Source organism: Diplotaxodon limnothrissa, linkage group LG17 (genome assembly GCF_057381915.1).
Source record: "Diplotaxodon limnothrissa isolate DT_005_m linkage group LG17, D_limnothrissa_male_GT1.1, whole genome shotgun sequence".
Classification (NCBI taxonomy): domain Eukaryota; kingdom Metazoa; phylum Chordata; class Actinopteri; order Cichliformes; family Cichlidae; genus Diplotaxodon; species Diplotaxodon limnothrissa.
The window spans coordinates 18,059,112-18,086,259 of NC_140612.1; the positions used below are offsets into that span (position 1 = coordinate 18,059,112).

At 41.5% G+C, this 27,148-nt stretch overlaps 3 protein-coding genes across 3 annotated transcripts; 2 read left to right on the plus strand and 1 right to left on the minus strand.

The window, feature by feature from the left end:
• The first annotated feature begins 3,667 nt into the window (after nucleotides 1-3,667).
• LOC146614857 (histone H1.10-like) lies at nucleotides 3,668-4,559 on the plus strand. Its single transcript, XM_085376538.1, has one exon. It carries the CDS (start codon nucleotides 3,687-3,689, stop codon nucleotides 4,320-4,322), a length of 636 nt encoding a protein of 211 aa, XP_085232664.1. The 5' UTR covers nucleotides 3,668-3,686; the 3' UTR covers nucleotides 4,323-4,559.
• A 3,611-nt stretch (nucleotides 4,560-8,170) lies between these two features.
• On the plus strand, nucleotides 8,171-8,592 carry LOC146614858 (histone H3). Its single transcript, XM_085376541.1, has one exon. The coding sequence runs from the start codon at nucleotides 8,175-8,177 to the stop codon at nucleotides 8,583-8,585; it is 411 nt and encodes a 136-aa protein (XP_085232667.1). The 5' UTR covers nucleotides 8,171-8,174; the 3' UTR covers nucleotides 8,586-8,592.
• Nucleotides 8,593-9,299: 707 nt separating this feature from the next.
• Nucleotides 9,300-9,710, minus strand: LOC146614859 (histone H4). The gene has a single exon (XM_085376542.1). The coding sequence runs from the start codon at nucleotides 9,700-9,702 to the stop codon at nucleotides 9,391-9,393; it is 312 nt and encodes a 103-aa protein (XP_085232668.1). The 5' UTR covers nucleotides 9,703-9,710; the 3' UTR covers nucleotides 9,300-9,390.
• Nucleotides 9,711-27,148: the final 17,438 nt, after the last annotated feature.

The following is a 27,148-nucleotide window of genomic DNA, read 5'->3' on the forward strand; positions in this document are numbered from 1 at the left end:
CGCACTGCTCCGTCTCTTTGCCCTGCAATTTCTTATTGTAAATGCTTTAAAAATACACAAACACCACAAACAATGAGGTTAAACAGCGAGATAACATGTTTCTGCAGACATCTCATGCATAAACACCTAGTTTCTGCGGACATGTTTTCATTAGCCCGAGGTTTTCTCAGTGTCTGCAAACACACTAGGGCTGATGGAAGAAACTGTCCAGGCACGAAGTCCCACAGCGTTTTCCTAAATTTAGTTAGTTTAACTTCTTAGTTACTGATTCAGATATTCCTGTATTATAAATATTACTATGTGAAATAGAAAGAAAGCTATGACTTCAACTAGTTGTTTTAAACTAAGATCTACGTTGCTTTAATAAACTGCATCCTTGTTCACTGACCTTTATCGAACATTAGTTGAATCAAAATAATAATTATTCAACTTACCTTCACTGTTTCAGTACTTAAAATAAAAATATTTAACAATTAAACATGTGAGCTACAGCTATAAACATGTTAGTATGAAATATAGGTTAGACACGCCCATTATAAAAGGGCTCAATACTTCGAATGTTAGTACAATACTTGAGCGGGGTTTTGAAGCACAAAAAACTGCACCTAATAAAATCTGATGCAGTATGATTGAACAGGCCTGAAGTAAATCTACCTTATACAGGTTTTTTGTTTTCTGCTGGACAACATACAAAAAGGCACATTATAAACACCCCTGGCCTTGCTTTCACGGATATAACAGAAAAAGAATGTCATAAATTTTCGATTAAATATTTTAATAATAACTATTTGTTTAAAGTTTCTCAGGGTCACATATTTTAGAATACGAAACATGGAAGCAGTTCAGGGACCTGGAAGGCCGGTGACTTTCACCCGTTTAGAAAAGAGAAATGCTCTCTCCCCTCTCTCTGTAACCTAGTTGACAATTTTAGGTATATGTAATACAATATATACATAATGGTCACTTTTTAAACTATGCATATTATTAGAGCCACTAGATATGGCTATTGTTCAGCATAGGCTCTATAGCTAAAACCTTGGGATTGGCAAGTTTTGAATTATTTGAACTCGTAGTCAAAGATAATGCTGTTTTTCCAGTTTCAAGTCAGACCCCTGCCCTGCTAATTAAGTACCTGTTAGCTGATAAAGTGAAAATGTATAGCTAACTTTTCTTTTTCAGCTTACTAAGATTAGCTAGATAGCTGTACAGTAGTAGTAGCACTGCGTAATTCTGGCTTGGATAGTGTGTAATATGGCCTGCCGATGGCTAATAATATATCTATATCTATATCTATATATATATATATCTATATCTATCTATCTATCTATCTATCTATCTATCTATATCTATATCTATCTATCTCTATTTAAATATATATATATATATATATATATATATATATATATATATATATATATATATATATATATATATATATATATATAATTTGTAATTAGTTTAATAATTATGCAGAATTTTATCACTCAAATTGTCATAATTGAAAACATTTTTGTGTCAGGTAAGGGGTAATAGATCAATAGCTTTACTCCATGAGGACTGATTGTGCTTTTATGTTACTCCTAAAGGCCAATTCTGAAACAGAAAAACAGCATTTAGACAGTTTTTGAACTAAAATTAACAAGAGGAAAGAAAGCAAAGGTTTGGGTCTAATCCCCAAAACAAATAAAGTCCCCATATGCACTGAATTCCTTGCTCATATTTATCTTCATTACCACTACAACCATCTTAGGCTTTTTCATTCCACACAAAACAGGAAGTGTGATTTTTTTTTTCCTGTAATTTTTACAAACCTACAGAAGATGGTTACCTAAAGAGAGTAGCTCAGTCCTGGATAGTCCCCTAGATAGATCCCACAGAGAAGGCAGTTGTTGGCTAAGCTAATGTCGATTATGGACAACACCTGCTATCCGCTGCATGAGACTGTGGAGGACCTGAGTCCTTCAACAGCAGGACGGAGTGCTATTGCAGGTCGTTATCTTTAGCAGTCAAACTGTACAATATCCAAACAGGATAAACACTGTCTAAAAATACATGTTCATCACTTCCACTGTTTGCTCTGTAGATAATCAAATATTATTGTTAACAATTATAATTCTACTCAACATTTTAACCATTTGTATATAGCATATTATTGTGGAATTTAAAAAAATTCTAATGATTTTATTAATCTATTTTTTCTTTCTACTTTTATTTTTCCAACATATAGTTTCACTATTCTTCCTTTGTAAAAACATATCCGACGGAGATCTCTTCCTGTTGTACCAGTGTGGGATTAAATAAAGTTTAATGATGTAATCTAATTTTAAACTGATGAAATGACCAATACACGAATTCAAAGTAACTTAATTATAAACGTATTGTAGAAATGAGTAGAAATGTATATTTAATTGTATTGTTTAACAAGAAAATGTCAGTTTAAAACATTTAAAAAATCCAACTAAAATCAGTAACTAAATATAAACTTTTACTTTATTTTCAGTATTTTTCAGTATTTAAGTTTGGCTGAGCATTTCTAACTTTGAACCACCAATACTGACTCAAATTGCTGAGTTCAAACTCAGAGAAGGTACCCACACCCACAAGAGGCTTAATATTCAAATGAACTAACTGCTTGACAACCATGAGTCATTATTCAAAGCAAATCAAGAAAATATATATATATATATGTATATATATACACAAACACACAACACTAGAGTCAAGCAGTGAAAGTACTGAAACACTTAATTTTAGGAGTTCCAGCTTACAGCCACTGACATTTGGCCAAAAAGCAGCTATGGTTAAGGAAGTGGAGAGTTTCCTGCCAGAACTTTCCAGACTAACTGTTTAATCTATTCCTGTTTATGTGAACATTGTCAGCTCTGGATATTTACTTGTAATTTTCTTTTGATGGGTGTTATTAGCGATGATTAGCGTTTTGACTGCACTGGGATGCAGTAGCCAGTGAACTGGGATGCAATATGATGATGCTGAGCCTGGTGGAGCTATAGTCTGTTTGCCTGTCTAAGAGCTGTAGTGCTGTTAAACTGTTAGATTTATCCATATTACACATTTCACGGAGCCAGAGCTATAATTCGTGTATCATTAATTAATGAAAATCTACAGTAAATTGAGGGCACAGAGTGTGTGGAGTTAACGAGTTACACTGTTTCCTCCACCAACTCATGTGTGTTTGCAGGCACCGAAATAACCTCAGTTTTATGAAAAGGTATCCGACGGGGATCATTGTTTTGACATAGCATGTGTGGACAAACATGTTGCCTCGCTGTTTACCTCGTTTTTGAGGGGTTATTTTAGATTTTAACGCATTTAGAAGAAAAATGTCGGAGAAAAGACACGAATCGGTGCCTCACGGCGCGGCGGACAGGGCAGGTTTAAAGGCTTCCAAAACAAATTGCAGAAAACTAATAAAGTTTATAAAGCTTCCCTATAAAGAGAAAGTTCTTCTCTATCGATTCGATTTGAAATTTTTATCTACTTTCACCTTCAGATATTGTTTTAACGTAGTTTATTAAGAGGAGAAAACACAAGAGCCAAGGTCTTCTCGCTGCAGCTGTGAGCTGCAGGCAGGGTTGAGTCTCCACGGTTCTCGTGTTGTATTTAAGTTCCAGTCACTGTGCGGAGATTTCTATCGTCTCATCGACAAACACCACTCTCTTAACGACATGGCAGAAGTCGCTCCCGCAGCAGCCCCAGCACCGGCCGCCGAGGCGGCTCCAGCAAAGGCCCCGGCCAAGAAGAAGAAGGCATCAGCGAGCAAGACTATCAAGAAGCCTGGCCCGTCCGCTAGCGAGCTCATCGTAAAAGCTGTGAAAGAGTCCAAAGAACGTAAAGGACTCTCTCTGGCTGCTATTAAGAAGGATCTCGTCGCTCGCGGTTACGACGTAGAGCATAACTCTGCTCACGTCAGGCGCGCTTTGAAAAGCCTGGTGCAGAAAGGCGCTCTGGTCCACACCACCGGAACCGGGGCATCCGGTTCTTTCAAGGCAGCAAAGCCAGCGGAGAAGCCCAAGAAGGCAGCCAAAAAGCCCGCTGCTAAAGTAAAGAAGCCGGCGGCAAAGAAGGCAACTGCAGCTAAGAAACCAGCCACCGCCAAGAAGCCCAAAGCAGCAAAAGCCACCCCGAAGAAGGCAAAGAAGCCCACGGCAGCTGCAAAGAAGGCTGTGGCCAAGAAGGCAAAGAGCCCCAAGGTGAAGAAGACAGCCGCGCCCAAGAAAGCAGCGACCCCCAAAAAGCCTGCAAAGAAGGCTGCAAAGCCTAAAGCTGCTAAGGCCAAGAAGGCTACACCAAAGAAGAAGTAAACCACTCGCTTCTTCTTCGCAACAAAAGGCTCTTTTTAGAGCCACCAGCTGTTTCTCTGAGAGATCCTCCGGTTGCTCATCGGACTCCTTTATGCTTCATGTTGGCTTTATCACAGACTGTAATTGGACTGGTTCCTGTCCCACCCGCCTCTGGACTGTAAATATCCACGAAGAATTACCCTTTTGGTGTTTGTTTGTGTTGTGGTGTGTGTGTGTGTGTGTGTGTGTGTGTGTGTGTGTGTGTGTGTGTGTGTGTGTGTGTGTGGGTTTTTTTTTTTTTTTTTTTTCCCTAAAAATTTAAAGCTTGTAAATATGCTTTCTGATGTGCTGTGAACGTGTACTGTTTGCACTTTCTATTCGAAAGTCTGTTCATAAATAAAACTTATTTTTACATCAATATTGTTATTGTTCCTGTCATGGCACAGCCTTAGAAGTCTGTTTAACTCAGGTTGAGCGTGATGAACATGATGCAAATTATTTATACCAAGTTTCCTTGTCGCAGGTGAAATTTTAAAGGGTTTAATGTTAAAAACCGGGTACTAATAATGCAAGGAGAAATGATGTTAAACCAATAAGCTCAGCAAAGCCAGGAGAACCATGAGCTGTCAGGAGGGTGTGTGGTTTTTTTTTTTTTTTTTTTTTTTTTTAAATTAGTCGGGGTGTCCAATTTCACAGCCGCTCACTTCCGGCCTTTTGGAAGACCCAGTCCATGTAGACCAATGCAATCTCTGAATTTGTGACTGGTTTTACACGTCCATAAGTCTCAGCCATCAGCCAAAAACATTAAACAAAAATTAAAACGGGGCTTAAACAAGTAAGAGACATACAATACCTGGTGAGTTCAGTTAAATTGAAAATAAAATATTCTCTAAAATCTTCGATCTTAGAAGATAGTCTGAGTAAAATACATATGTTTTATTTGGTTATGTTTTTTAATGTATGCACTAATTTGATATCTTCTGTGTTCACCAACTCGTCTGTTTGCAGGCTGTAGTAGCTTTCTTGTCTGCTGACAATTTAATGGTGTCGGAAAAATCAATCAATCAATCTTTATGGGCAGACTTCATGTCCATAAAAACAAGACAGAAATACACACCCCCACACACACACACACAAAGACACAAGGTATAAACCTTAAATATATATATATATATATATATATATATATATATATAAATAAAACCAAAATATACATAAAACACAATTACTTAAAAAAAATCAATAAATACACAAACACTTCAACCAGTGCTTTCTCAGACTGGATGAGTAATGGGAACCACTCACTGTCGGATCTGTGAGTGCTAAAATTACACTGTTACTCGAACCATCCAGTCATTCTCTAAAATTGAACATTAACTTTCTTAAAAGTGCTTTAAAAGTCCAAACACCCACAGCTACAAACATCTGGCTGGCACCACCCCTTCTAGGTATCCTGCAAAGGATTCTCATCGCATCATTATATGCAACATGCAGCTTCTGCATGCTACATTGTTTGTAGGATGACCACAACGGGGGGCAGTATATAGAAGTGTGCAATACGCTTTAAACAAAGCCACTTTAACTGGAAGTGAACAAAAGCTGAATTTGCGTGTGATAGTATTTGCCTGCACATAGAGCTTACACCGTTGTCATCATCATCATTCATTTGCTCAGTAATAAAGTGGCCGAGGTATTTCATCTTTTTATAAACTTCAAGAGTTTTTTGGGGCAGTTTAAACAAAGGAAAATGTAGGTGTTTATCCTGCTTGGTTCTACATATCAAAACAGCACTTTTAACAGCATTGTACTTTATATCATATTGCACACCATATTCAGTACAGACATTGAGAAGATCCTGTAACCCAGCACTGCTTGGACTAAAAACAACCAGGTCATCTGCATACATAAGATGATTTATCAATGTTTTACCTAATATACACCCAGTGTTACAGGCTCTCAGCTGTATGGACAAATCATCAACATATAGATTAAATAAAATTGGAGACAAAATCCCACCCTGTCTAACACCATTGCTGACACCAAAGGGGGCAGAAATACTGCTTCCCCATTTAACCTGCATGTTCTGATGAGCGTACCAGTAAGAAAGAATCCTCACGATGTACTGAGGAACTCCCCGTCTCTTCAGTTTATCAAAAAGGCTTCTGTGGTTCACAGAAATCCAGAACCAGAACACACTAACTCTGTCAAACAAGATTCTTTCTAACACCTTAGATAAAATACTGGCTAGTGCAATCGGCCTATAATTATCCAAACAGCTCACATTTGCAGCTTTGTCCTTCATAACTGGTACCAGTAAAATACACAGCATTGAGTCTGGTAATATGCCATGAATCATAAACCCAGTGAAACAGAGTGCTAGAAGAGGAGCTAGCCTTAAACTAGCATGTTTTAAATGTTCTGCAGTGATGTGATCCAAACCAGAGGATTTATCATCAGATAACCTATGAATGGCTCCATATACTTCATATGTCCTTACACTTATTGTGTCATTACTCATGTCAAAATTGTCCTCATATGGTTCACTTTTTATACAGTTAAACAACGCACTGTAATGCTGTCTCCATAATGCTGCAATGTTATCTGCCCCAGAAACACCTTCAACAGTTGATGGTAGAAAAGGTTTACAGTCATTAAGAGCTCTTTTCAAAAATCTGTCATATTATTACACAACATTTTCCTGGACAAAGAATCTGCTGTCAGCATTTGCTCATTTTTAGTTATAAAGCGAACAGCGTACTTATATCTGGCATTAGCACATTTTTTCTGGGCCTTGTTTAGGTCTTCTAGCCATGGCCCAACATTTATAAGCTATGCGAGCTTGATCATGGTACATGGATACATGTTCTTTCCAGCCAGGTCTGATGTTAGGTTCCTTATGCTTATATTGTTTATCAAGCAGTGTACCACTTTCATACAGAGCAGTCACTATATCATCATACATGGAGCAGAGTAAATGTTTATGCACAGCATTCTTACAGTTGACATCCTTGCACAAAATAGCTTCTTTGGGCAAAGAAATGTTGTTCAGATGTATATCGGTATTACTATGATAAGCTAAGAAATCATCTTCACCAAATGCTGACCAGTCTAATTTTACACTGGTAGCAATATTAGCAATATTATTTCCAGTTGTTGCTGGCATTTGTTCCACATTCACAGTAAAACCAAAAGGTATATGGCCTGACAGAGTTACCTCATACCTAATAGTCATGTTTGCTAAAGCTGCATGTCCATCAGCTGTACAGATACAGTGGTCCAGCCATGATGTACTATGTCAGGCTTCACTTATGTATGTATAGCTCTCTGCAGGCAGTAACATTTGGGTAGACAGGATAAGATTGTTAACTTCACAAAAGTGGGTTAAGTGGTTAGCAAACCAAGAACTGCTGTCTGTGAGATCAGCATTAAAATCACCCAAAACATATGCTGTAAGTATCGTTGTCTTGAATAAATGTATTAATAAAGGCCAGCCTACTAAGGTATTCTTGCTCATTTTGACAAGAGGGAGCATACATATTAAGAATGATAAAACTACTATTATTTTGTGTATATTGTATACCAATACACCAGTCTACATTCAGTCTAATTGGCTTTATCTTTTAAATGATTTGATAAAAGTTGTGTTTTCCATTAAGCTCTGCGTTTTGGGGTGTGTTTCATTCAGCTCTGGTTTGAATCACTGCGCTTAATCTATGGCTTCACTTCCTTATCAGGACTTTTGATTTTCCCGCTTCAACAGACGAGCCGTTGATCACGCGCACAGATTGGACCAATTAGCGCTGCCCACACGCCGGCGCTGGCTTTATAAGACTGGTGACGGCACTGAAGAAAGGAAGCCGATAGTTACTAAACATGGCTAGAACGAAGCAGACAGCACGTAAATCCACCGGAGGAAAGGCTCCCAGGAAGCAGCTAGCTACAAAGGCTGCCCGTAAGAGTGCCCCGGCCACCGGTGGCGTGAAGAAGCCTCACCGCTACAGGCCCGGAACCGTGGCTTTGAGGGAGATCCGCCGTTACCAAAAATCTACTGAGTTGTTGATCCGCAAGCTACCCTTCCAGCGCCTGGTCCGGGAGATCGCTCAGGACTTTAAAACCGACCTGCGCTTCCAGAGCTCTGCTGTTATGGCTTTGCAGGAGGCAAGCGAGGCGTACCTGGTCGGTTTATTCGAGGACACCAACCTGTGCGCCATTCACGCCAAGAGGGTCACTATCATGCCCAAAGATATCCAGTTAGCCCGCCGCATCCGCGGAGAGAGGGCATAAGCTGATCTGAGACCACTTTATACACAACGGCTCTTTTAAGAGCCACACAACTACATCTGAAGAGCTAATTTCACAAGTCAATAGTCCCTGATTATGAAAACTTGTTACAAACTGTTCGTAAGAGAGCACGGGAAAATGCTGTTCTACCTCTCACTTGGCTCTGTGGTGAAAGAAAAATAATTAAATTAGAAACATCGAAAGTTTGTCATTTTAGAGAACGTTTCACAGGAGATTAAAACTCGTGTCCGTGAAGGGTTTTTTTTTAAACTTGCTTTTCTGATATAACTCTAAATAGAAAATGTTCACCTTAAATCACAAACACAGCGCAGCTCTGAGCCACCGGATTAGAAGCCATTTCTAGAGACTACGTCACAGCGCGTTATGGCATCCATTTTGTTTAAAAAAAAAAAGTTATGTCCCAAGGCAACTAATGTTAGGTTTTTACAGGGAAATAGTTTCATTGAGAAATGAGCAAGACAGTCATTTTAAGGTTAGGAAAGGTGGATATTGGAAAGCTAGGTGGAAAAAAAAAGTTAACATTGTTAACTTCACATCAGCGGCGTCGCCATTTTTGTTTGGGGCACGAAGCCAGCCCGACGAGTTACTTACAGCCACAACGGCCGTTTCAACGGCCCATAAGTTCTATGTACAATCACGTTGCAATGTTTAAGAGTCTCATTAGCACTCTTAACAGTTTCACAAAATTCGGTGTACCCAAGCCACTAGTAAAGTTGGAACGCTTATTTCTTAAGACGAGTTGTGTGGCTCTTAAAAGAGCCGTTGTGTTGGAATCAAGACAGTAGCGTTAACCTCCGAAACCGTATAGAGTACGGCCCTGCCTTTTAAGAGCATACACCACATCCATTGCGGTCACAGTCTTTCTCTTGGCGTGCTCGGTGTAGGTGACTGCATCGCGGATCACGTTCTCCAGGAACACCTTAAGTACACCACGGGTCTCCTCGTAAATCAGGCCGGAGATACGCTTCACACCACCGCGACGGGCTAGACGACGAATGGCAGGCTTAGTAATGCCTTGGATATTATCACGGAGAACTTTGCGGTGCCGTTTAGCGCCTCCTTTCCCGAGTCCCTTTCCTCCTTTTCCGCGTCCACTCATTTTGTCAGCTTAAGTGATACTGATGAAAAGTCACCGCACGGGTGCGACTTTAAGTCAGTACAACGGACGTATTTGAAAAACCCCAGCGACAACGTGATTTGAGGACGTAATAGGAAACAGGGACCTGCCCTTTCGAGTATGGTTGTTCTCGTTGTGTCTGAACATGAATTAAAACATTTAAAACAGTTTTTAATATCAGCGACATATTTACAGATAATCACATTTGAATCAAAGAGACACATGCTTTTCAATTTTAACAATTTATTGGCATTTAAACGTCTTGATGCATGCTCAATCATCCAGGTAAGTAAATCTCCAAAGGTTCATTCTGTTTATCTGGACGTAGCGTTTTCCAGATGAACAGAATCAACTTTTGGAGATTATTGGTGTTTAATTTTATTTAAATGTTTAATTTTATTTTGATGGTTTGATGGTTATCTGATGATGTTGGACTAGAAATATTTACTCCCATTATTTTCTATTCTATTACAGACTACTAGCAACCATCGTGATGCCCCGGCCAGCTACCGGCTCCTTTCGCCAACCTACACAGCTATGCAACCTCCCCAGCAAATAGTCTGTGTTCAGTGCCTTCTCTCACGACAGTATGCTTTGAAACAATCACAAATTCATTGTAATCTTAAATCTTAATCTTAAAACACTAATTTATGTTGCTGAATATCATCATATTTAGCTTTTTTAGATTCCAGAGACTCTGAGGCAAGAATTAATTTCTAAATTCTCTTTGTGCATTTACAGGTAAACAATATCTAATATTTTATCTAAATGACTGCTTTGTCTTTGAAAAGGTGAAGAGTGACGGTGACGGTCCAGTTCTACTTCAAGTACATCCTTACGGTGGCTCACAAGACAAGGCCACATTCCTGTCCTGCCAGAAGAAAAGAGAAACTTCAGAGTCTTCACGCAGTTCAACCACACCTGTCATATTCCGTATGACAGGGGTCTCAAACTCCAGTCCTCCAGGGCCGGTGTCATGCAACTTTTCCATGTGTCCCTGGTGCAACACACCTGAATACAATAGGTCAGTAGGTCATTAGCAAGAGTATAGAACTTGACTGCATGCTAACCCTACTCAAGTAAATTTAAGTAAATGTATGTATTTGGAAACATATACTTCTAAAAATACTTTTATTGCACCATGTTCATTCACTCATGAGCTGCTGTAACATGACTCAAATGGCTGAATTGCCAACGCAGCATGCAGTCAAGTTCTATACTCTTGCTAATGACCTACTAGGTGTGTTGTAACAGGGACACATGGAAAAGTTGCCCTCGAGGACTGGAGTTTGAGACCCCTGCTGTATGGTGTTCATGCAGTTTTCTACCCCACAGTTACAGCATGTCTGACTGCCTGCTCAGCGTATGCAAAAATATATGATGAGATGATGAGTTTAAGCATGTGATGAGAAAGGCCTTCCATTATGGTGTTTGTCATCACATGTCACAGACATCTGGATGATCATCTGGAATAAACAAGAAACTAAAAACTTGTTACTTCATCTTTTATCTTTATTATTATTATTGTTCTTATTTCCCTCTTCCATGTTACTGTGTCAGCTTGTCAGCATCTACAGTGGGGCAAAAAAGTATTTAGTCAGCCACCGATTGTGCAAGTTCCCCCACCTAAAATGATGACAGAGGTCAGTAATTTGCACCAGAGGTACACTTCAACTGTGAGAGACAGAATGTGAAAAAAAAAAAATCCATGAATCCATATGGTAGGATTTGTAAAGAATTTATTGGTAAATCAGGGTGGAAAATAAGTATTTGGTCAATAACAAAAATACAACTCAATACTCTGTAACATAACCTTTGTTGGCAATAACAGAGGTCAAACGTTTACTATAGGTCTTTACCAGGTTTGCACACACAGTAGCTGGTATTTTGGCCCATTCCTCCATGCAGATCTTCTCGAGAGCATTGATGTTTTGGGGCTGTCGCCGAGCAACACGGACTTTCAACTCCCGCCACAGATTTTCTATGGGGTTGAGGTCTGGAGACTGGCTAGGCCACTCCAGGACTTTCAAATGCTTCTTACGGAGCCACTCCTTTGTTGCCCGGGCGGTGTGTTTTGGATCATTGTCATGTTGGAAGACCCAGCCTCGTTTCATCTTCAAAGTTCTCACTGATGGAAGGAGGTTTTGGCTCAAAATCTCATGATACATGGCCCCATTCATTCTGTCCTTAACACGGATCAGTCGTCCTGTCCCCTTGGCAGAAAAACAGCCCCATAGCATGATGTTTCCACCCCCATGCTTCACAGTAGGTATGGTGTTCTTGGGATGCAACTCAGTACTCTTCTTCCTCCAAACACGACGAGTTGAGTTTATACCAAAAAGTTCTACTTTGGTTTCATCTGACCACATGACATTCTCCCAATCCTCTGCTGTATCATCCATGTGCTCTCTGGCAAACTTCAGACGGGCCTGGACATGCACTGGCTTCAGCAGCGGAACACGTCTGGCACTGCGGGATTTGATTCCCTGCCGTTGTAGTGTGTTACTGATGGTGACCTTTGTTACTTTGGTCCCAGCTCTCTGCAGGTCATTCACCAGGTCCCCCCGTGTGGTTCTGGGATCTTTGCTCACCGTTCTCATGATCATTTTGACCCCACGGGATGAGATCTTGCGTGGAGCCCCAGATCGAGGGAGATTATCAGTGGTCTTGTATGCCTTCCATTTTCTGATGATTGCTCCCACAGTTGATTTTTTTCACACCAAGCTGCTTGCCTATTGTAGATTCACTCTTCCCAGTCTGGTGCAGGTCTACAATACTTTTCCTGGTGTCCTTCGAAAGCTCTTTGGTCTTGGCCATGGCGGAGTTTGGAGTCTGACTGTTTGAGGCTGTGGACAGGTGTCTTTTATACAGATGATGAGTTCAAACAGGTGCCATTCATACAGGTAACGAGTGGGGGACAGAAAAGCTTCTTACAGAGGACGTTACAGGTCTGTGAGAGCCAGAGATTTTCCTTGTTTGAGGTGACCAAATACTTATTTTCCACCCTGATTTACGAATAAATTCTTTACAAATCCTACCATGTGAATTCATGGATTTTTTTTTTCACATTCTGTCTCTCACAGTTGAAGTGTACCTCTGGTGCAAATTACTGACCTCTGTCATCATTTTAAGTGGGGGAACTTGCACAATCGGTGGCTGACTAAATACTTTTTTGCCCCACTGTATTTGGGGTTGGGAGTGGAACAGAAAGTAAGGAAACCCAGAGTGCCATTAAAAACAGGAGAGGTTCTTATATTTCAAAAATGGTAAATGGCCTGTATTTGCATAGCGCTTTACTAGTCCCTAAGGACCCCAAAGCGCTTTACACATCCAGTCATGCACCCATTCACACACACATTCACACACTGGTGATGGGATTAATTCAAAAGAAATGACCTCAATGCCATATTTTATTTAGGAACCTTAGAGAGCACTTTGCAAAATAACACATTCTTATAATTTCACCCTCAGATGAGCCAAGCTACGACTGTCAGGGAAGGTGATGTACACTGTAAAAACTGTGATTTGGGTTCATTAATATCTAATAGAAAAGTAATAGTAAGTATTACTCAGTAAAAAACATGTATGTGTTGTTTTAATTAAATCTAAACAAAACTAAACATTTTTGAGATGTTCAATTATTTAAATTTACACAGTTTTGTTTAGGGTAAATTAAGCAATAGTTTGTTTAGCAGATTTAACAAAAATGTATGAGTACCATGAAAAATTAAGAAATCTAATAGATTTAAGTATTGAAAGCATTTTCATTTCAATCATTCTACACTTCCACCCGTAGTCTGCTGTGCCATGTGCAGGACACTCACGGCTCAGCAGTGGATGATCTCCATTTTGTCTGAGGTGAGATTATCTTAATTTGTTCGAATATACAACACGTTTTAAACAATAACGTATAGCAGTTTTAAGTTAAAGTTCTAAACAGTATGATACGTCAAAATTAGATTAATAATGACCACTGTAATGACAGTATCGTATTTTTACGCAAAATGGCATGAAATGGACTGCTAGCAGAAGGTCACTTTCCAAGTCTTCACATCTTTGTTACTTCGCAGCTTTCACTAACCACATGTTTTATCATAAAAAAAACATATCAGTGATATATTTCGATGGACTGTAACCTCCCTCATTTAGTTTTAAAATTTTATGAAAAAGTTTCGCACTCAGTGGTGAGTGATGTAGTTAAAATCGTTTGTGCGGGATTTTGTCAGTCACAGTTTTTCGAAGCTTTTGTCTCCACGCAGTGTTTTTCAGTTGTGGTAATTAAGCTAAAGCGGCTCAGTCCAGCGACATAACTGGTTTTCATATTCATGCTGTCAGAGCCCTGTGACTTTAGTGCAGGCACAGCTCACATAGAGGGATGATGCGAGTTTTCAGGTAAACTTGGTTGTGTATCAGTGAGACCCATGCTCAGTCACGATGTTTATGTTTCTGTAGAACGATCTTCAAGACAAAGGTACATCCAGGAAATAATATAGTAATGCGTGTTTAATGTAACTTAAGTCTTTCATAATTTCTATGTTTAACACCCAATGGCGTTTGGATACAGAGATGACATTGTGTAGATTAAAGGACCTCTTTTCAAGTATGGGAAGATACATACAGTATATAAATACATAAATAGTGTTATTTCATGTCATGATCTGTCACCAAATTGGTACAGAAAATAGGGTCTATCCCCTTTTTAATCTAATAAAGAGTTTCATTGTTTTATATGTGAGCCTCACCTTTAAAAATGTTAGTATTAATTAATTCAAATTTGTCTTTAACAATTTGTGTGTGTAAAATTTTTACTTCGGAGAGTGCGATTGTTATTAATGTTGTGTTCTTTTCAGTTGTTTACAGTGGCTGGGAAGTGCAAATCACATTTACAACATCGACAACAAAATAACATTTCAGAAAACACTGAAAACACAAGTCCGCAACAAATTAACAAGTCTGCAACAAAATAAGTGGCTCTTGACGGAAAGGGATTGTCTGAAATACCGGAAGTGACTCAACGATTAGGCTTACTCCATATTTGTAGCACAGAAAAGTGATTTATAGTCAGCTAAACGTGGGATGTCAACAAACGTCGAGAAACTAACTCCTCACAGCGCTTCCTTATTACCCTGATGGTGCTCGCTGCACTACATAGAGAACTGGAAAATGTTTTGCCCGTTTTGTGGCGTTAGCTTCAGCCTATTCACTCCTTTTTGTGCTTCCTGTGGACGGTCTCTGGAGCTTTTGCGGGACACAGACCAGGCTGAAGGATCAGACAACCTACAGTACTGCATTCAATTTTTCAACGAAGGTCACTCATATAGTGTTATCATGGACATGATGTTAAGTTTGCATGGTGTAAAGATGAGTTTAAGGAGTCTTAAAAAGTAAACTCAATAATGCTGGACTTAACCGAAGAAAACATTTTCACTCTAGAACAACGATCATTAACGCAATCAGAGCGAAGCTTCAAGGACCTGGGTGATTGTTTTGGGTATCGAACAATGTGGCAGGTACTTAAACAAAAGCATCATCTTAAAGTAAAGAGGGATGATGTGATGAAAATACTCCAGGAGCTTAATCCTCATGGATGCCAGGTGAGAACACGCAGAAGATTCATTAGGAGAACCTATCATTTGCTGGGACCCAACTACATGTGGCATGCTGATGGTTATGACAAGCTGAAACCATTCGGTTTGGCCATTTCAGGGTGCATTGATGGGTTTTCAGGTTTTGTGTCTAGAATGTGGACCAACAAATAATAATCCAGCGGTTATAGTTTACTATTACTTGTCATGTGTTGGGAACCTTGGTGTTGTACCGATGAGACTGAGAACTGACTGTGGGAAAGAAAACTGCATTATGGCTGCAGTTCAGTGCGCACTATGTCACCATCATGATGACCACTTCAGCAGAGAGTCCAGTCACATGTTTGGTTCATCAACGAATAACCAGTGAATTGAGTCCTGGTGGTCCATATATAGAAAAGGAAGGTAAATATAACATTTGATTTGCCTGATATTTAAAGGTGTAACAAATTTGAATGTTGTGCAAAAGGGCAGCTGTGGCTACAACTGTAGCTTGCCTCCACCAGTGTGTGAATGTGGAAGTGAATGAATAGTAGTGATGGTAAATTTGATTCTTTTTACTGAATCGAGTGTTAATGAGTCACTCACCAAAGTGAATCGGATTTTTTGAGTCATTTGATTCACTGAGTCAGTTGACCAGAGAGTGCAAAAATTGTACATTTTCACTCAAACTTAATTTGTTTCCCTTTTCACGTAAATCCCACTGCTAAGATGAATGATAAAAAAAAAACAACAACAACTATTTTAGAGAGAAAAAAGAGCAAAAACATTTCTAAAATTAAGCAATTTCCTATCAAAATTGCTTAATAAACATTTATTTTGTTTATGTGTATTTTATTAGTATTTTCCTTAAGTGTGTCAAATATATATTTTATATATATTTTCTCATCTAAATGTCCACTGCGCTGTGTGCCAGGGGGCGGTAATGCGCCTTAACATTGGTTGCCAACCAAGAAGAAGAAGAAGCTGTGAGCCAGGAGGGAGGGGGTGAGTGTGTCACTACCCGATCCGTACCGGAAACCCGATCGGTACCCCGCATGCGCGAAAGGTTTCTACTTCCGGTCGTAGCGTTTTACGATAGTTATGGGTCAGAGTATCTGTTAAGATGTTAAGAATAACAAGTATATCTTAAAATGTTTGCAATAATGAAGCATTTCAGTACAATGTAGACAAAAACGAAAAATAAAAAGAAAGTTACGGATCAGGACTCTCCGATCCTTACTGCGCATGTGTAAAGTCTGACCGTACAAATCGGGTCTACCCGATCCGTACCGCGCATGTGCAGATGTTTTCTTCTTCTTCTGTTCGTTTAATGGCAGTTTACTCCCCAGTGTACGAGGATACCGCCACCTGCTGACCGAGCGAATAAACCCTATTATAAACTGAATTATCGTCAATACAAACGTGTGTTAAATCTGATTTAGCGATAGTCGAGTGTGTTTATGCTTGTCTGTGAGGAGAGGATTGTTGGAATAGTGATGATGATTTCCGCTATCACTGTCAATTGTCAGTAAACACTTCATCTGGCTGATGAATCTACACGTGAGATATTACAAAGTCTGCATTATTAACTCTGTAATTAGGCGCCATTCTTCTTATTTTACGGCGCTGTTGCTCAATCGGGGAACACTCTCTGTTGAGGAGAAAAGCATGAATTTCTTTGTACACGGATTATCCATTGTTTAAATGTCCCGGGTAGTCGAAAAGGAGGCAGAGCTGTTGAGAAATGCTAGGAGCTAACTGGGCGATAACAGTATCATTCAAATATATTGAATGTCGCAATGTTGGCAAAGAGAGGAAGTGACGTAAGATTTGCGCATGCGGGGTACCGATCGGGTTTCCGGTACGGATCGGGTAGTGACAGAGTGAGTGATTCGTTCGCTCGCTCTATGATTCAGCACAGGAGGGAGGGGGTGAGTGAGTGAGTGATTCGTTCGCTCGCTCTTTGATTCAGCACAGGAGGGAGGGAGTTAGTGAGTGAGTGAGTGATTCGTTCGCTCTATGATTCAGCACAGGAGGGAGGGGGTGAGCGAGTTGGATGTTCCCAGAGACTATCAAAGCACATTAATAGAAAGTTTTGTCTAATGTAAGCGTGGATGAAAGGGGTGTCACATAGTGTAGTGGCTAAGAGCTGAAGGCTGCACTGTAAACCCCAACAGTCTACCTGACTTATAAAGTTTGTGGATATAACAATTGAAATTCCTCACAAAGTTGAAACAACTTAAAAAATTTCTTTTCTGTTAACAATTCAAACAGTTATAATTGTATATGGCTTAGAAGTTAAGAGTAAATACTGCTTTCTTAATTATGATTTTTGAGTAAATTTTTTTTTTTCCGAGCTCCGCATGTGTACATCAACTACGTCATGACATTTTCTCTCTAACCTGAACGATAGTGATGTGCGGATCGATACTGAAATATCAATTCTTCCGATACCAATCATTTATGTTCTAGAATCGATTCTCACATTAAAATATCGATATTTTAGTAATTTAGAGTAAATTTGTAGTTTATCACTAACAGGAACACAGTGGAAAGAAACTATAACATTCGGATTATCTACATTCAAAGGAACTACTTCCTCTTCCGTCTTTCATAGTCATGTACGAAATACGGCTGTATAAATGTCTCGCAGCCCCTTGGCGTGCACACTCACAACAATGGCTGAGCGTAATCGTGCAGAAGTATTTTACCTCCACAAACAGCTGAGACATGGTTTGCGATACATGTGGCAAAAAAAGTGCTCCAAGAGTGAGGTGTTGTGGCCATACTAGGGAGACATTCAAAGGGGCTGTTGGGGGGTGATAAGTACATTTTACAGGGTTTATTTATCAGATAAAATACGTTAAATGTCACCGTTATTATTGGCCGGCCCGGAAACAGCGGGGGTGTCCAAATTCAGAGGCTGCTTCCACCTGAGGACCCGGCCTTCATGGTCTAAAGAAAGCCGGGTAGTACGTCACGAGCTCCTTCGGTGGAGTGAAACTCTGCTGTCTGCTCCTTGCTATCTAAAATATAACAGGGCGCTGACGTAAACTCTTCTGTTTAATTATTTTCTGTTTGACGTTTATTCAGCTGTGTGAAAACCCCGGAGGAACCCTCCCAAGGGATTAATAAAGTTACATTTTATTTAATCTAATCTAATAACTTTAATCTCAGCCAAACCGATTTAGTCACGAACAAATAAAACACTGAAAAAGCCAAACAATAACATTTTTAAGTTATCAAAGTGACTATATCATGTTTAACCCGAGTAGCGAAAGACCGCGGGGGTTTGAAAACGATGTTTGGATCGGCTCAGATATTTGAAGTTTACACAGCTACATTCTCACCTGAAAATATGTTAAAAGTTTTTTTGCGACCCAGAAAGAGAAATAAGAGTAATATTAAAACTAAGCAGCTGCCGCCATTGTTGGAAACTGGAATTGGCTGGGCCGCACTATGAATTCTGCGATATGGTTTTTCAATTTTGCTGTCCGGCTGGAAAATCGGGAAAAATTCGGGAGAATGGGGGCTCCGGGAGATTTTCGGGAAGGGCACTGAAATTCGATGTTCTCCCGGAAAAATTGGGAGGGTTGGCATGTATGGTTGTGGCAACATCACTAACCTTGTCAAACACCTCAGAGTAAATCATATCACAGAATATCAGGAGCGTATGGTGAGGCGAACTTAAGAGGAGGAGAGGGACAGGTGCTGCTAGGGCGAGACAGACGTCTCTCACGGAGTCCTTTAGTGCTGCAGGCAGGCAAGGTGTTCAAATAGCACAACTTCAGTTTTTTTATTTCTATATGATGAACTCTGCATTATTAAGTGATAAGAACAAGTAATCTGATGTCCTGTAATCATTATGATGCTGTAATTTGAGATACAATAAATGAAATAAGTTTTTGTACAAAGTATCGGTATCGGATCAGTATCATCGATACCACCCTGAATATTACTTGGTATCGGCTCGGAAAGAAAATCAGTGGTATCGCACATCACTACTGAACGACATTGACCGAAAATTCTTTTCAATATGGCTGCCCTTCTCGAGCGACTAGAGAGCACATTTGGAGAAACTTGTCAGTAAAACGGAACCTTCGTTATGTTTATTTTACAAAAGCAAGTATATTAATATGTTGCAGCCAGGAACTTCTTTTCGAATGCGCTGTTGTGTTAAAAAGCACAGACCCAGGTGGTGAATAGTTGTTCGCTGTTGTTCGCGCTCTTTTTTCAAACATAGATTATGTTGTCAGTTTTACAGTTTTAACAGATTAAAACACAGTTTTAATAAGAATCACACATAAAGAGAGGGTCTTAGTGATATTTTAACGACCCCTTGCCAACGCAAGAAAGTTTTCACAACAGCAGCCTCATTGTTCGGCAGTTTTTTTTTTCTTCTCATTAGCATCGTTCAAAAGTGACTTAGCTAGCAGTGGCAACTTCTATCTAAAACAATTAAAAGTAATACCCAGATTGAAATATAGCAAGGTGTTGTATATTTAGTGTGCTGATAAGGTTTTCAGTATTTTTATTTTTTCTTCCAAGGCTGAAGACCGAAGACAAAAAGACCAAAGAAAAAAAATTCAGACTGCAAGTAATTTCAGGTGGACACAGTAAACACAGGTGAGTTGAAAGATCTATTGAAGAGTCCTTTCTTCATGGCCATTAAAACATTTTTAGGTTAAAAGACCTGTTTTTTTAAATCATGCTCCTGCTATGTCACACTGAATCATGTTGAAAAGATATATTTTCATGGCTCCCCCCATTACCATTACCTTGTACTTCTTTCTACCAGTCTATTTTATTTTTTGACATTAACATCTTAAATGTACCCCGCCAGTTTAATTATTAATAGCTGTGTTAGTATTTATAATGCATTTTTTTTTATCATGTGCAGATCTACCAAGGGTCAGTGGCACAGTTCACCTTTTGTGGTAAGTTATAACACTTCATATGTGGTCACATAAGTAAGTTGTTTCATCAGTTGTTCAGTTCTTATAAAATAATGTTGTATAATTGTACCAAATCACTGAGGATACATCCAATGTGTAAATCCCAATCAACAATTTTACTGTGATATTCGCTCGTGTTTAGAGAATCTCCATTATCTTGGTTACTGAGTTTCCATTTTTGTAGGGCCAAATTTGTATTAAAAATTAATATTTTCATATGATGTGAAATGACTCAATCATTTTTATTTTTTAGAAGAAACCATTCATTAAGTCCCTTAACTGTGGGACTTAATGTTAAGGTGCAGAGTTCATATATTGACAATGATAAATTTAACACAAATTAAAAGTTTCACCGATAAACACTCAATTTTTCCTTGCTTTGAACCCCATGTTCTATATAGATTACAGCTCTGATCTGGAGAACACTATTTTAAAATACTGTGTAGGATTTTTGTCAAATGATTAAGAAACAGGCTCTTTGGCATAAGAGACAGAAATGTTGTGTCTTAAAAGAAATGTCTCCAAAATTTTGTAGTCTGATGTCATGCAGTTTCATAAACATGTATTCTCCCCAAAGAATGACACCTGAAAACTTTGTGTTAAATTAACTTTTCCCTTTTTAGGAGGCGCCTGATATCAACGTGAAACGCACTGCAGTGCTTCCTGCTCTTCCTGTATACCTGCAGGAGGAGGACCCAGAATTCTTTAAGACATGTAATGTAAGTGTATTTTTGCATCACTTAGATTCTGCCAGTGAGATAAAATGCCATGGATTTTTGGGGATTTTTTAAAAATACAATTTAATACCGTAGCAGCTACCAAATTGTACAAGCAAAATACCCTCTCTTTAGAAAACCCTCACACACAAACACACACAGGTCAGAAGCAGGGCAAAGGCGTATCACAGCACTATGGCTACGCTGCAGGTGGCCCCAAAACCAGGCTGAAGTCAAGATTTAGTTTCTTTTTGAGATAAAGTCATGAAATAAAAAATTACTTTTTTTAGAAAAATAACAAACATACAAATTATGTAATGCAAGAAGCTAACACGTTAATGTACATTTTTCAAAAAAGTAGAGTACCCTAACTCATTACAAAGTAACCCACTACACTGCTGAATGTTTTGCTAGACTACAGGTCATGCTTGTCACATTCTCTCAAACCAACCTTACTTATTTAATTGGGGCGATCGTGGCTCAAGAGTTGGCAGTTTGTCTTGTAATCGGAAGGTTGCCGGTTCGAGCCCTGGCTCCGACAGTCTTGGTCGTTGTGTCCTAGGGCAAGACACTTCACCCGTTGCCTACTGGTGGTGGTCAGTGGGCAGCCTCGCCTCTGTCAGTGTGCCCCAGGGCAGCTGTGGCTACAATGTAGCTTGCCATCACCAGTGTGTGAATGTGTGTGTGAATGGGTGGATGACTGAATGTGTAAAGCGCTATACAAATACAGGCCGTTTACCATTGATACTGTGTCTATTCCAGGCGGACGCATTGGATGAGTCAACCCTCATTGACATTCCAGTTGCCCTTCTCACAGTGGTTACCGACGGCGCTTCCCAGTGCAGTCCATTTTACTTCCTCAAGCATGGCTGTTGTGGTGAAAGGCGACTAGGTGATGCGTGATATTCCCAGATTTGCAGATGCATTTGCTGTATTGTTTGGCTTGATCTATGATCTGCATTTAGACTACCCCAGGAAGCTCGTTCACACATTTACCTTTGTCCAAAATATCTTCATGGGGCTTGATGCCTAGTAGGCAGGGGTCTGTCGTGAACGAAATGGCTCTTAGAGCCGGATCTTTGACGTGAACGACGCGAGCCGGCTCCTTATCGCGAGCCGTGGGGTTTTTTTTTTCTTTCTCTCAGCCTCTCTTTCGCACTTTTTTTCCGCTTCACTCAGCATGCGAGCCTTGTGCTTTACGCTGGGAAGAGGGGGGAGGGTCGGTAGTTACACTCAGTAGCACAGGAACAGAAGTTGAGGTTACTCTATTCCGTAACCCCCGTTCTCTGATAACATGAGTGAGGTGTCTCACTATGGGGAACGTTCTCTCAGCGTTGTCCTCAGAAGCCTCTATATCATTACTCCAGCCAGTATTGGCTGGCAGTCGTGACGCTTGCGTCAGGGAGGGGCCACCCTCCTCCCTATAAAAGGGTGTGACGCAGCGTCACCCGTCATTCAAGATAAGCTCACCTCTTCCTCGTGTCGTGCAGTGAGGGTGATCTGGTGAGACACCTCACTCATGTTATCAGAGAACAGGGGTTACGGAATAGAGTAACCTCAAGTTCTCTTTCAAACATTCGTTTCGGTGTCTCACTATGGGGATATGCAGACTCCCGTATTGCCAGATAAGCCCATCTGAACGGGGTTATAAGCCAATTGGATCGCCTCAACAATCCAGTGGGAAATGCGTTGTTTGCTAACGGGCTTGCCAAGATGTTTTTTAGCCCAGGAAACAAACAGCTGATCTGACCTCCTGAAAGCCTTTGTTCTTTCTATGTAGGTACATAAAGCCCTAACTGGACCGAGAGCATATAGGCGCTCCTGCCCGAGGCAAATCACACACGCATCATGTGTATCTGAACCTGAGTTTTTGCAACCGCAGGGGCGAATTCTGGGCAGCGGTTTGCAGTCTGCCATATTAAGGAAGCTTGGTGTAGCTAGCTTGGAACGGCTGGACGGCTAACGCTGACTTTTTATTTATTTTTTTCTTCTCTCGGTCAGGTAGCTATGGTGAGCTAGTATGACCTAGCTAGTGTGGTGGCTAGCGCTTGTGCTACTTGGCTTGGTGACCGTGTGTAGCAAAGACAGTTAGCTTGGTCAGCTAACTGTTGTGCTAGGTGCGTGGTGGCAGCTAACACACTCTCCGACCTGGCTCTGTGGTGAAGGGCAGGCGACTCGAAACGCGAGCCGTGCTAGCGCCCGGTGACCAAGGTGTTAGCTTGCTTGCGTGGACAGTTAAGCTAGCACTTATGTTCACAGTCAGGAGAGATGAGGTTTCTAAGAAGCGAGAAGAGGAAATTGAATTACGGGTGACGCTGCATCACACCCTTTTATAGGGAGAAGGGTGGCCCCTCCCTGACGCAAGCGTCATGACTGCCAGCCAATACTGGCTGGAGTAATGATATAGAGGCTTCTGAGGACAATGCTGAGAGAGCGTTCCCCATAGTGAGACACCGAAACGAATGTTTGAAAGAGAACAGGAGGGAGAGACTGTCAGCGGTGTGTGTGGAGGCGTGGAAGAGATGACCCAAACGCTGGACTCACGGTGCAGAAATGAAGAGGATTTATTGGAGGGAGAATGAATAAAGCAGGAACGATGGAGTAGCTGGCTGGCTGAAAGGCTGAAAGACTGGAAGAATGGCTGGCTGGCTGGCTGGCTGACTGACTGACTGACTGACTGACTGAACATACTGGCGGAGAGACACATTACCATCAGACGTACATCAATGACACGACAGAGAACTGGTGAAACCGAGGAACTTAATACACAGGTTGAATGATGACAATGATTGGAAACAGGTGAGTACAGGGCTGAACATAATCTAACTAATGACACAGGAGACAAGCTGACACGGGGAAAAAACAGGAAGTGAGAACATTAATGTGGCGAACTAAACTGAACATGAACAAACTGAAATCACTGGGTCAACGACCCAGGAACCCTGACAGAGACAGAGAAAGAGCCAGGAACAACAACGTCACACGGCGGGCGACTGGACAGGCTGGAGGACGGCGGGCGACTGGACAGGCTGGAGGACGGCGGGCGACTGGACTACAGGGCACTGGGTGGGCGACTGGACAGGCTGGAGGACGGGCGACTGGGGGACAGGCTGGAGGACGGGCGACTGGACAGGAGCAGACTGAGCTACAGGTGACTGAACTGACGGGGCTGGAAGCTGAACAGCAGGTGAGTGAACTGACGGGGCTGGAAGCTGAACAGCAGGTGAGTGAACTGATTGGACTGAAAGCTAAACAGCAGGTGAGGGAACTGACTGGAGTGAAGATGCTAAAGGAGGAACAGAGGTAGGCGAGGCTGACGACGGAGCGGAGATTGGTGTGGCTGATGGCTGAGCTAATGACTGGGTTACTGAAGGGGACAAAACTGCAGCCTGGGCTAATAAAGCTGGGGCCTGAGCAGGGGACACCTCAGCTAGCCTAACCAGTGACAGTGCGAGGGCGTGAAAAGCTGGATCAGGAGGTGGATGACGAGGTGAAGTAGCAGGTGGACCGGTTAGCTCTTCCAAGCCTCCAGGGAGGTCAAGCTGGGTTCTGGTTGCCCTCAGCCTGGGCGCTGGGATGGGCACGGAAGGTGGCTGGACACCAGTCACCCCCACCTGAGAAACAGAAGCGGGTGTGGAGGTAGACCGGGTCGCAGCTGCCCTCCTCCTGGGAGCTGGCACTGGTGTGGGCGTAGACTGGGCCCCCGTGCTGGTCGGAAATGGCTGAATAATGGGTGTGGAAATAGTGACGGTGTGTGTGTTACTGGCAGGTTTATTGGAGAATGTTCTGGTTTTTCTGCCACCACTATTTACAGTCTTTAGAGAAGAGCAGAAAAACTCTTCCCAGTCCACGTCCTCGTCTAGAAGGGAGACTCCTCATGAATCAGAAGTGAGTCTATGGTGCGTTTCAAGTGAGTAATCAGATGGTGAGTGCGAAAAACAGTCACTGGAGCTCACCATCGGGAGTGGCTGAAAGTAGTCCGTTTTATGGCAGCGTGTGCGCCGCTTTCTCCGGGAAGAGGCAGCAGGCGGGGTACACAGCCGAGCCTCTGGCACGGGAGCCTCCATTGAGCCGAGGTGGTAGGCGGAGCCGCTGTGCCATGGCGAGGTTGAAGGTCCGGTGAGTAAAACGGCTGGCGGGCGAGCGAGGAGCGGAGCAGCGGGAGAGCGAGCGGCCGAAGCTTGGCCTGTGACGCCCACTCTCCGCGGCGAATGCTCCGATGCAGGTGAGGCAGCAGGTGGAGGACCGCGGCGTCTCCGAGGCCCGCCCAGAGCCAGACGAGTCCCCTCAAAGATGTGCTCCCTCTCTGAGAAGAGCCGCTGTTTCCACCTGAGCTTCTCCGCCCAAATGGAGAGCGCTGCGTCCTGCCGCTCGTAAAGGTTCGAGTCCGCTGGGTCAAAAGCGTGTCTTCTCGGCACGGGTCGTGTCATTCTGTCAGCGGTGTGTGTGGAGGCGTGGAAGAGATGACCCAAACGCTGGACTCACGGTGCAGAAATGAAGAGGATTTATTGGAGGGAGAATGAATAAAGCAGGAACGATGGAGTAGCTGGCTGGCTGAAAGGCTGAAAGACTGGAAGGCTGGCTGACTGACTGACTGACTGACTGAACATACTGGCGGAGAGACACATTACCATCAGACGTACATCAATGACACGACAGAGAACTAGTGAAACCGAGGAACTTAATACACAGGTTGAATGATGACAATGATTGGAAACAGGTGAGTACAGGGCTGAACATAATCTAACTAATGACACAGGAGACAAGCTGACACGGGGAAAAAACAGGAAGTGAGAACATTAATGTGGCGAACTAAACTGAACATGAACAAACTGAAATCACTGGGTCAACGACCCAGGAACCCTGACAGAGACAGAGAAAGAGCCAGGAACAACAACGTCACATTAGAAAGGTATAGTAATCATCCACAACTATTTTCAGTTGCAGATTATAAAGGATTCAGAAAGTTTATTCATGCAGGCCCATATGACAGAGAATATGCATGTTCTTTTTGTTTTCATATTATAATTTATATTTAATTGTGTTGTGGTTTGCAGTGTTTTGTGTTGTTTATAATTGTTTGTTGTTCAGCACAACAGTGTTCAGTATGTTAGCTGTTATACTTTGTTGCGTTTGAAAATAAAAGTTGGGCTGATTTTAACATCATTACAAAAAGTGTTGTTAATTATTTTTAATCATATTAAGGTTACCACAAATTGTCTGTGAAGGTTCTCAGTCATCCAGGTCATCGTAGTCAAAGGAGTTTGCAAAGAATAGCGTCTGGACTTCTTTAAGTTGCTTGAAGATGTTTCACCTCTCATCCGAGAAGCTTCTTCAGTTCTAAGGTCAAATGGTGGAGAGTCCCAGATATAAACCTAGTGGGAGTAACCCCCCACAGAGGGACAAAAGGACCCCCTGATGATCCTCTAATCGCCTGAGCCAAGGTGTGAAACTGGGTGTGTGTCCCAATCAGCCAGAGTTTCGGGTGTGTTCATTGTGAAACCTGGCCCCACCTTATCATGCGAATTCCTGAGGTCAGATGGCCCAGGATGTGAGTGGGCGTTAAGGCATCTGGGAAGGGATCTCAAAACTGGATTATAGATGGCAGAGAGTTGGTGTCGTAAACCCCCGCCTCTGTTCAAAGATGGACGCTCACAGTGGACATAGATGGCTTCTTTCACTCCTCTTTCAAACCATCTGTCCTCTCTGTCCAAAATGTGAACAGTGGCATCCTCGAAAGAGTGTCCTTTATCCTTAAGATGCAGATGGACTGCTGAGTCTTGTCCTGTGGAGGTGGCTCTTCTGTGTTGTGCCATGCGCTTATGAAGTGGCTGTTTGGTCTCTCCAATGTAGAGGTCTGGGCATTCCTCGCTGCACTGTACAGCATTAGGGCTGCCACAAACGATTATTTTGATAATCGACTAGTCACCGATTATTTTTGCGATTAGTCGACTAATCAGATCATCATCCATTGGACGTACAGCGTACAGCTTATTGCACCAGCAGCATCTGCTCTTATATAACTATCATTAGCTTACAGCCATAAGTGTTTAAAGTGCTAACTAAAAATAAAGACAAGTTGATGGTTTATTAAATTTTAATGAAATTTGCAGATTGTTTCGGTGAAGTTTAATAAACTCCTTGCTATCTAAAATATAACAGGACACCGGAGTATATTCTCCAGCATCTC

Excerpts from the sequence above, each read along its gene's own strand:
- LOC146614857 (XM_085376538.1), top strand. The coding sequence starts at position 3,687 with ATGGCAGAAGTCGCTCCCGCAGCAGCCCCAGCACCGGCCGCCGAGGCG.
- LOC146614858 (XM_085376541.1), top strand. The coding sequence starts at position 8,175 with ATGGCTAGAACGAAGCAGACAGCACGTAAATCCACCGGAGGAAAGGCT.
- LOC146614859 (XM_085376542.1), bottom strand. The coding sequence starts at position 9,702 with ATGAGTGGACGCGGAAAAGGAGGAAAGGGACTCGGGAAAGGAGGCGCT.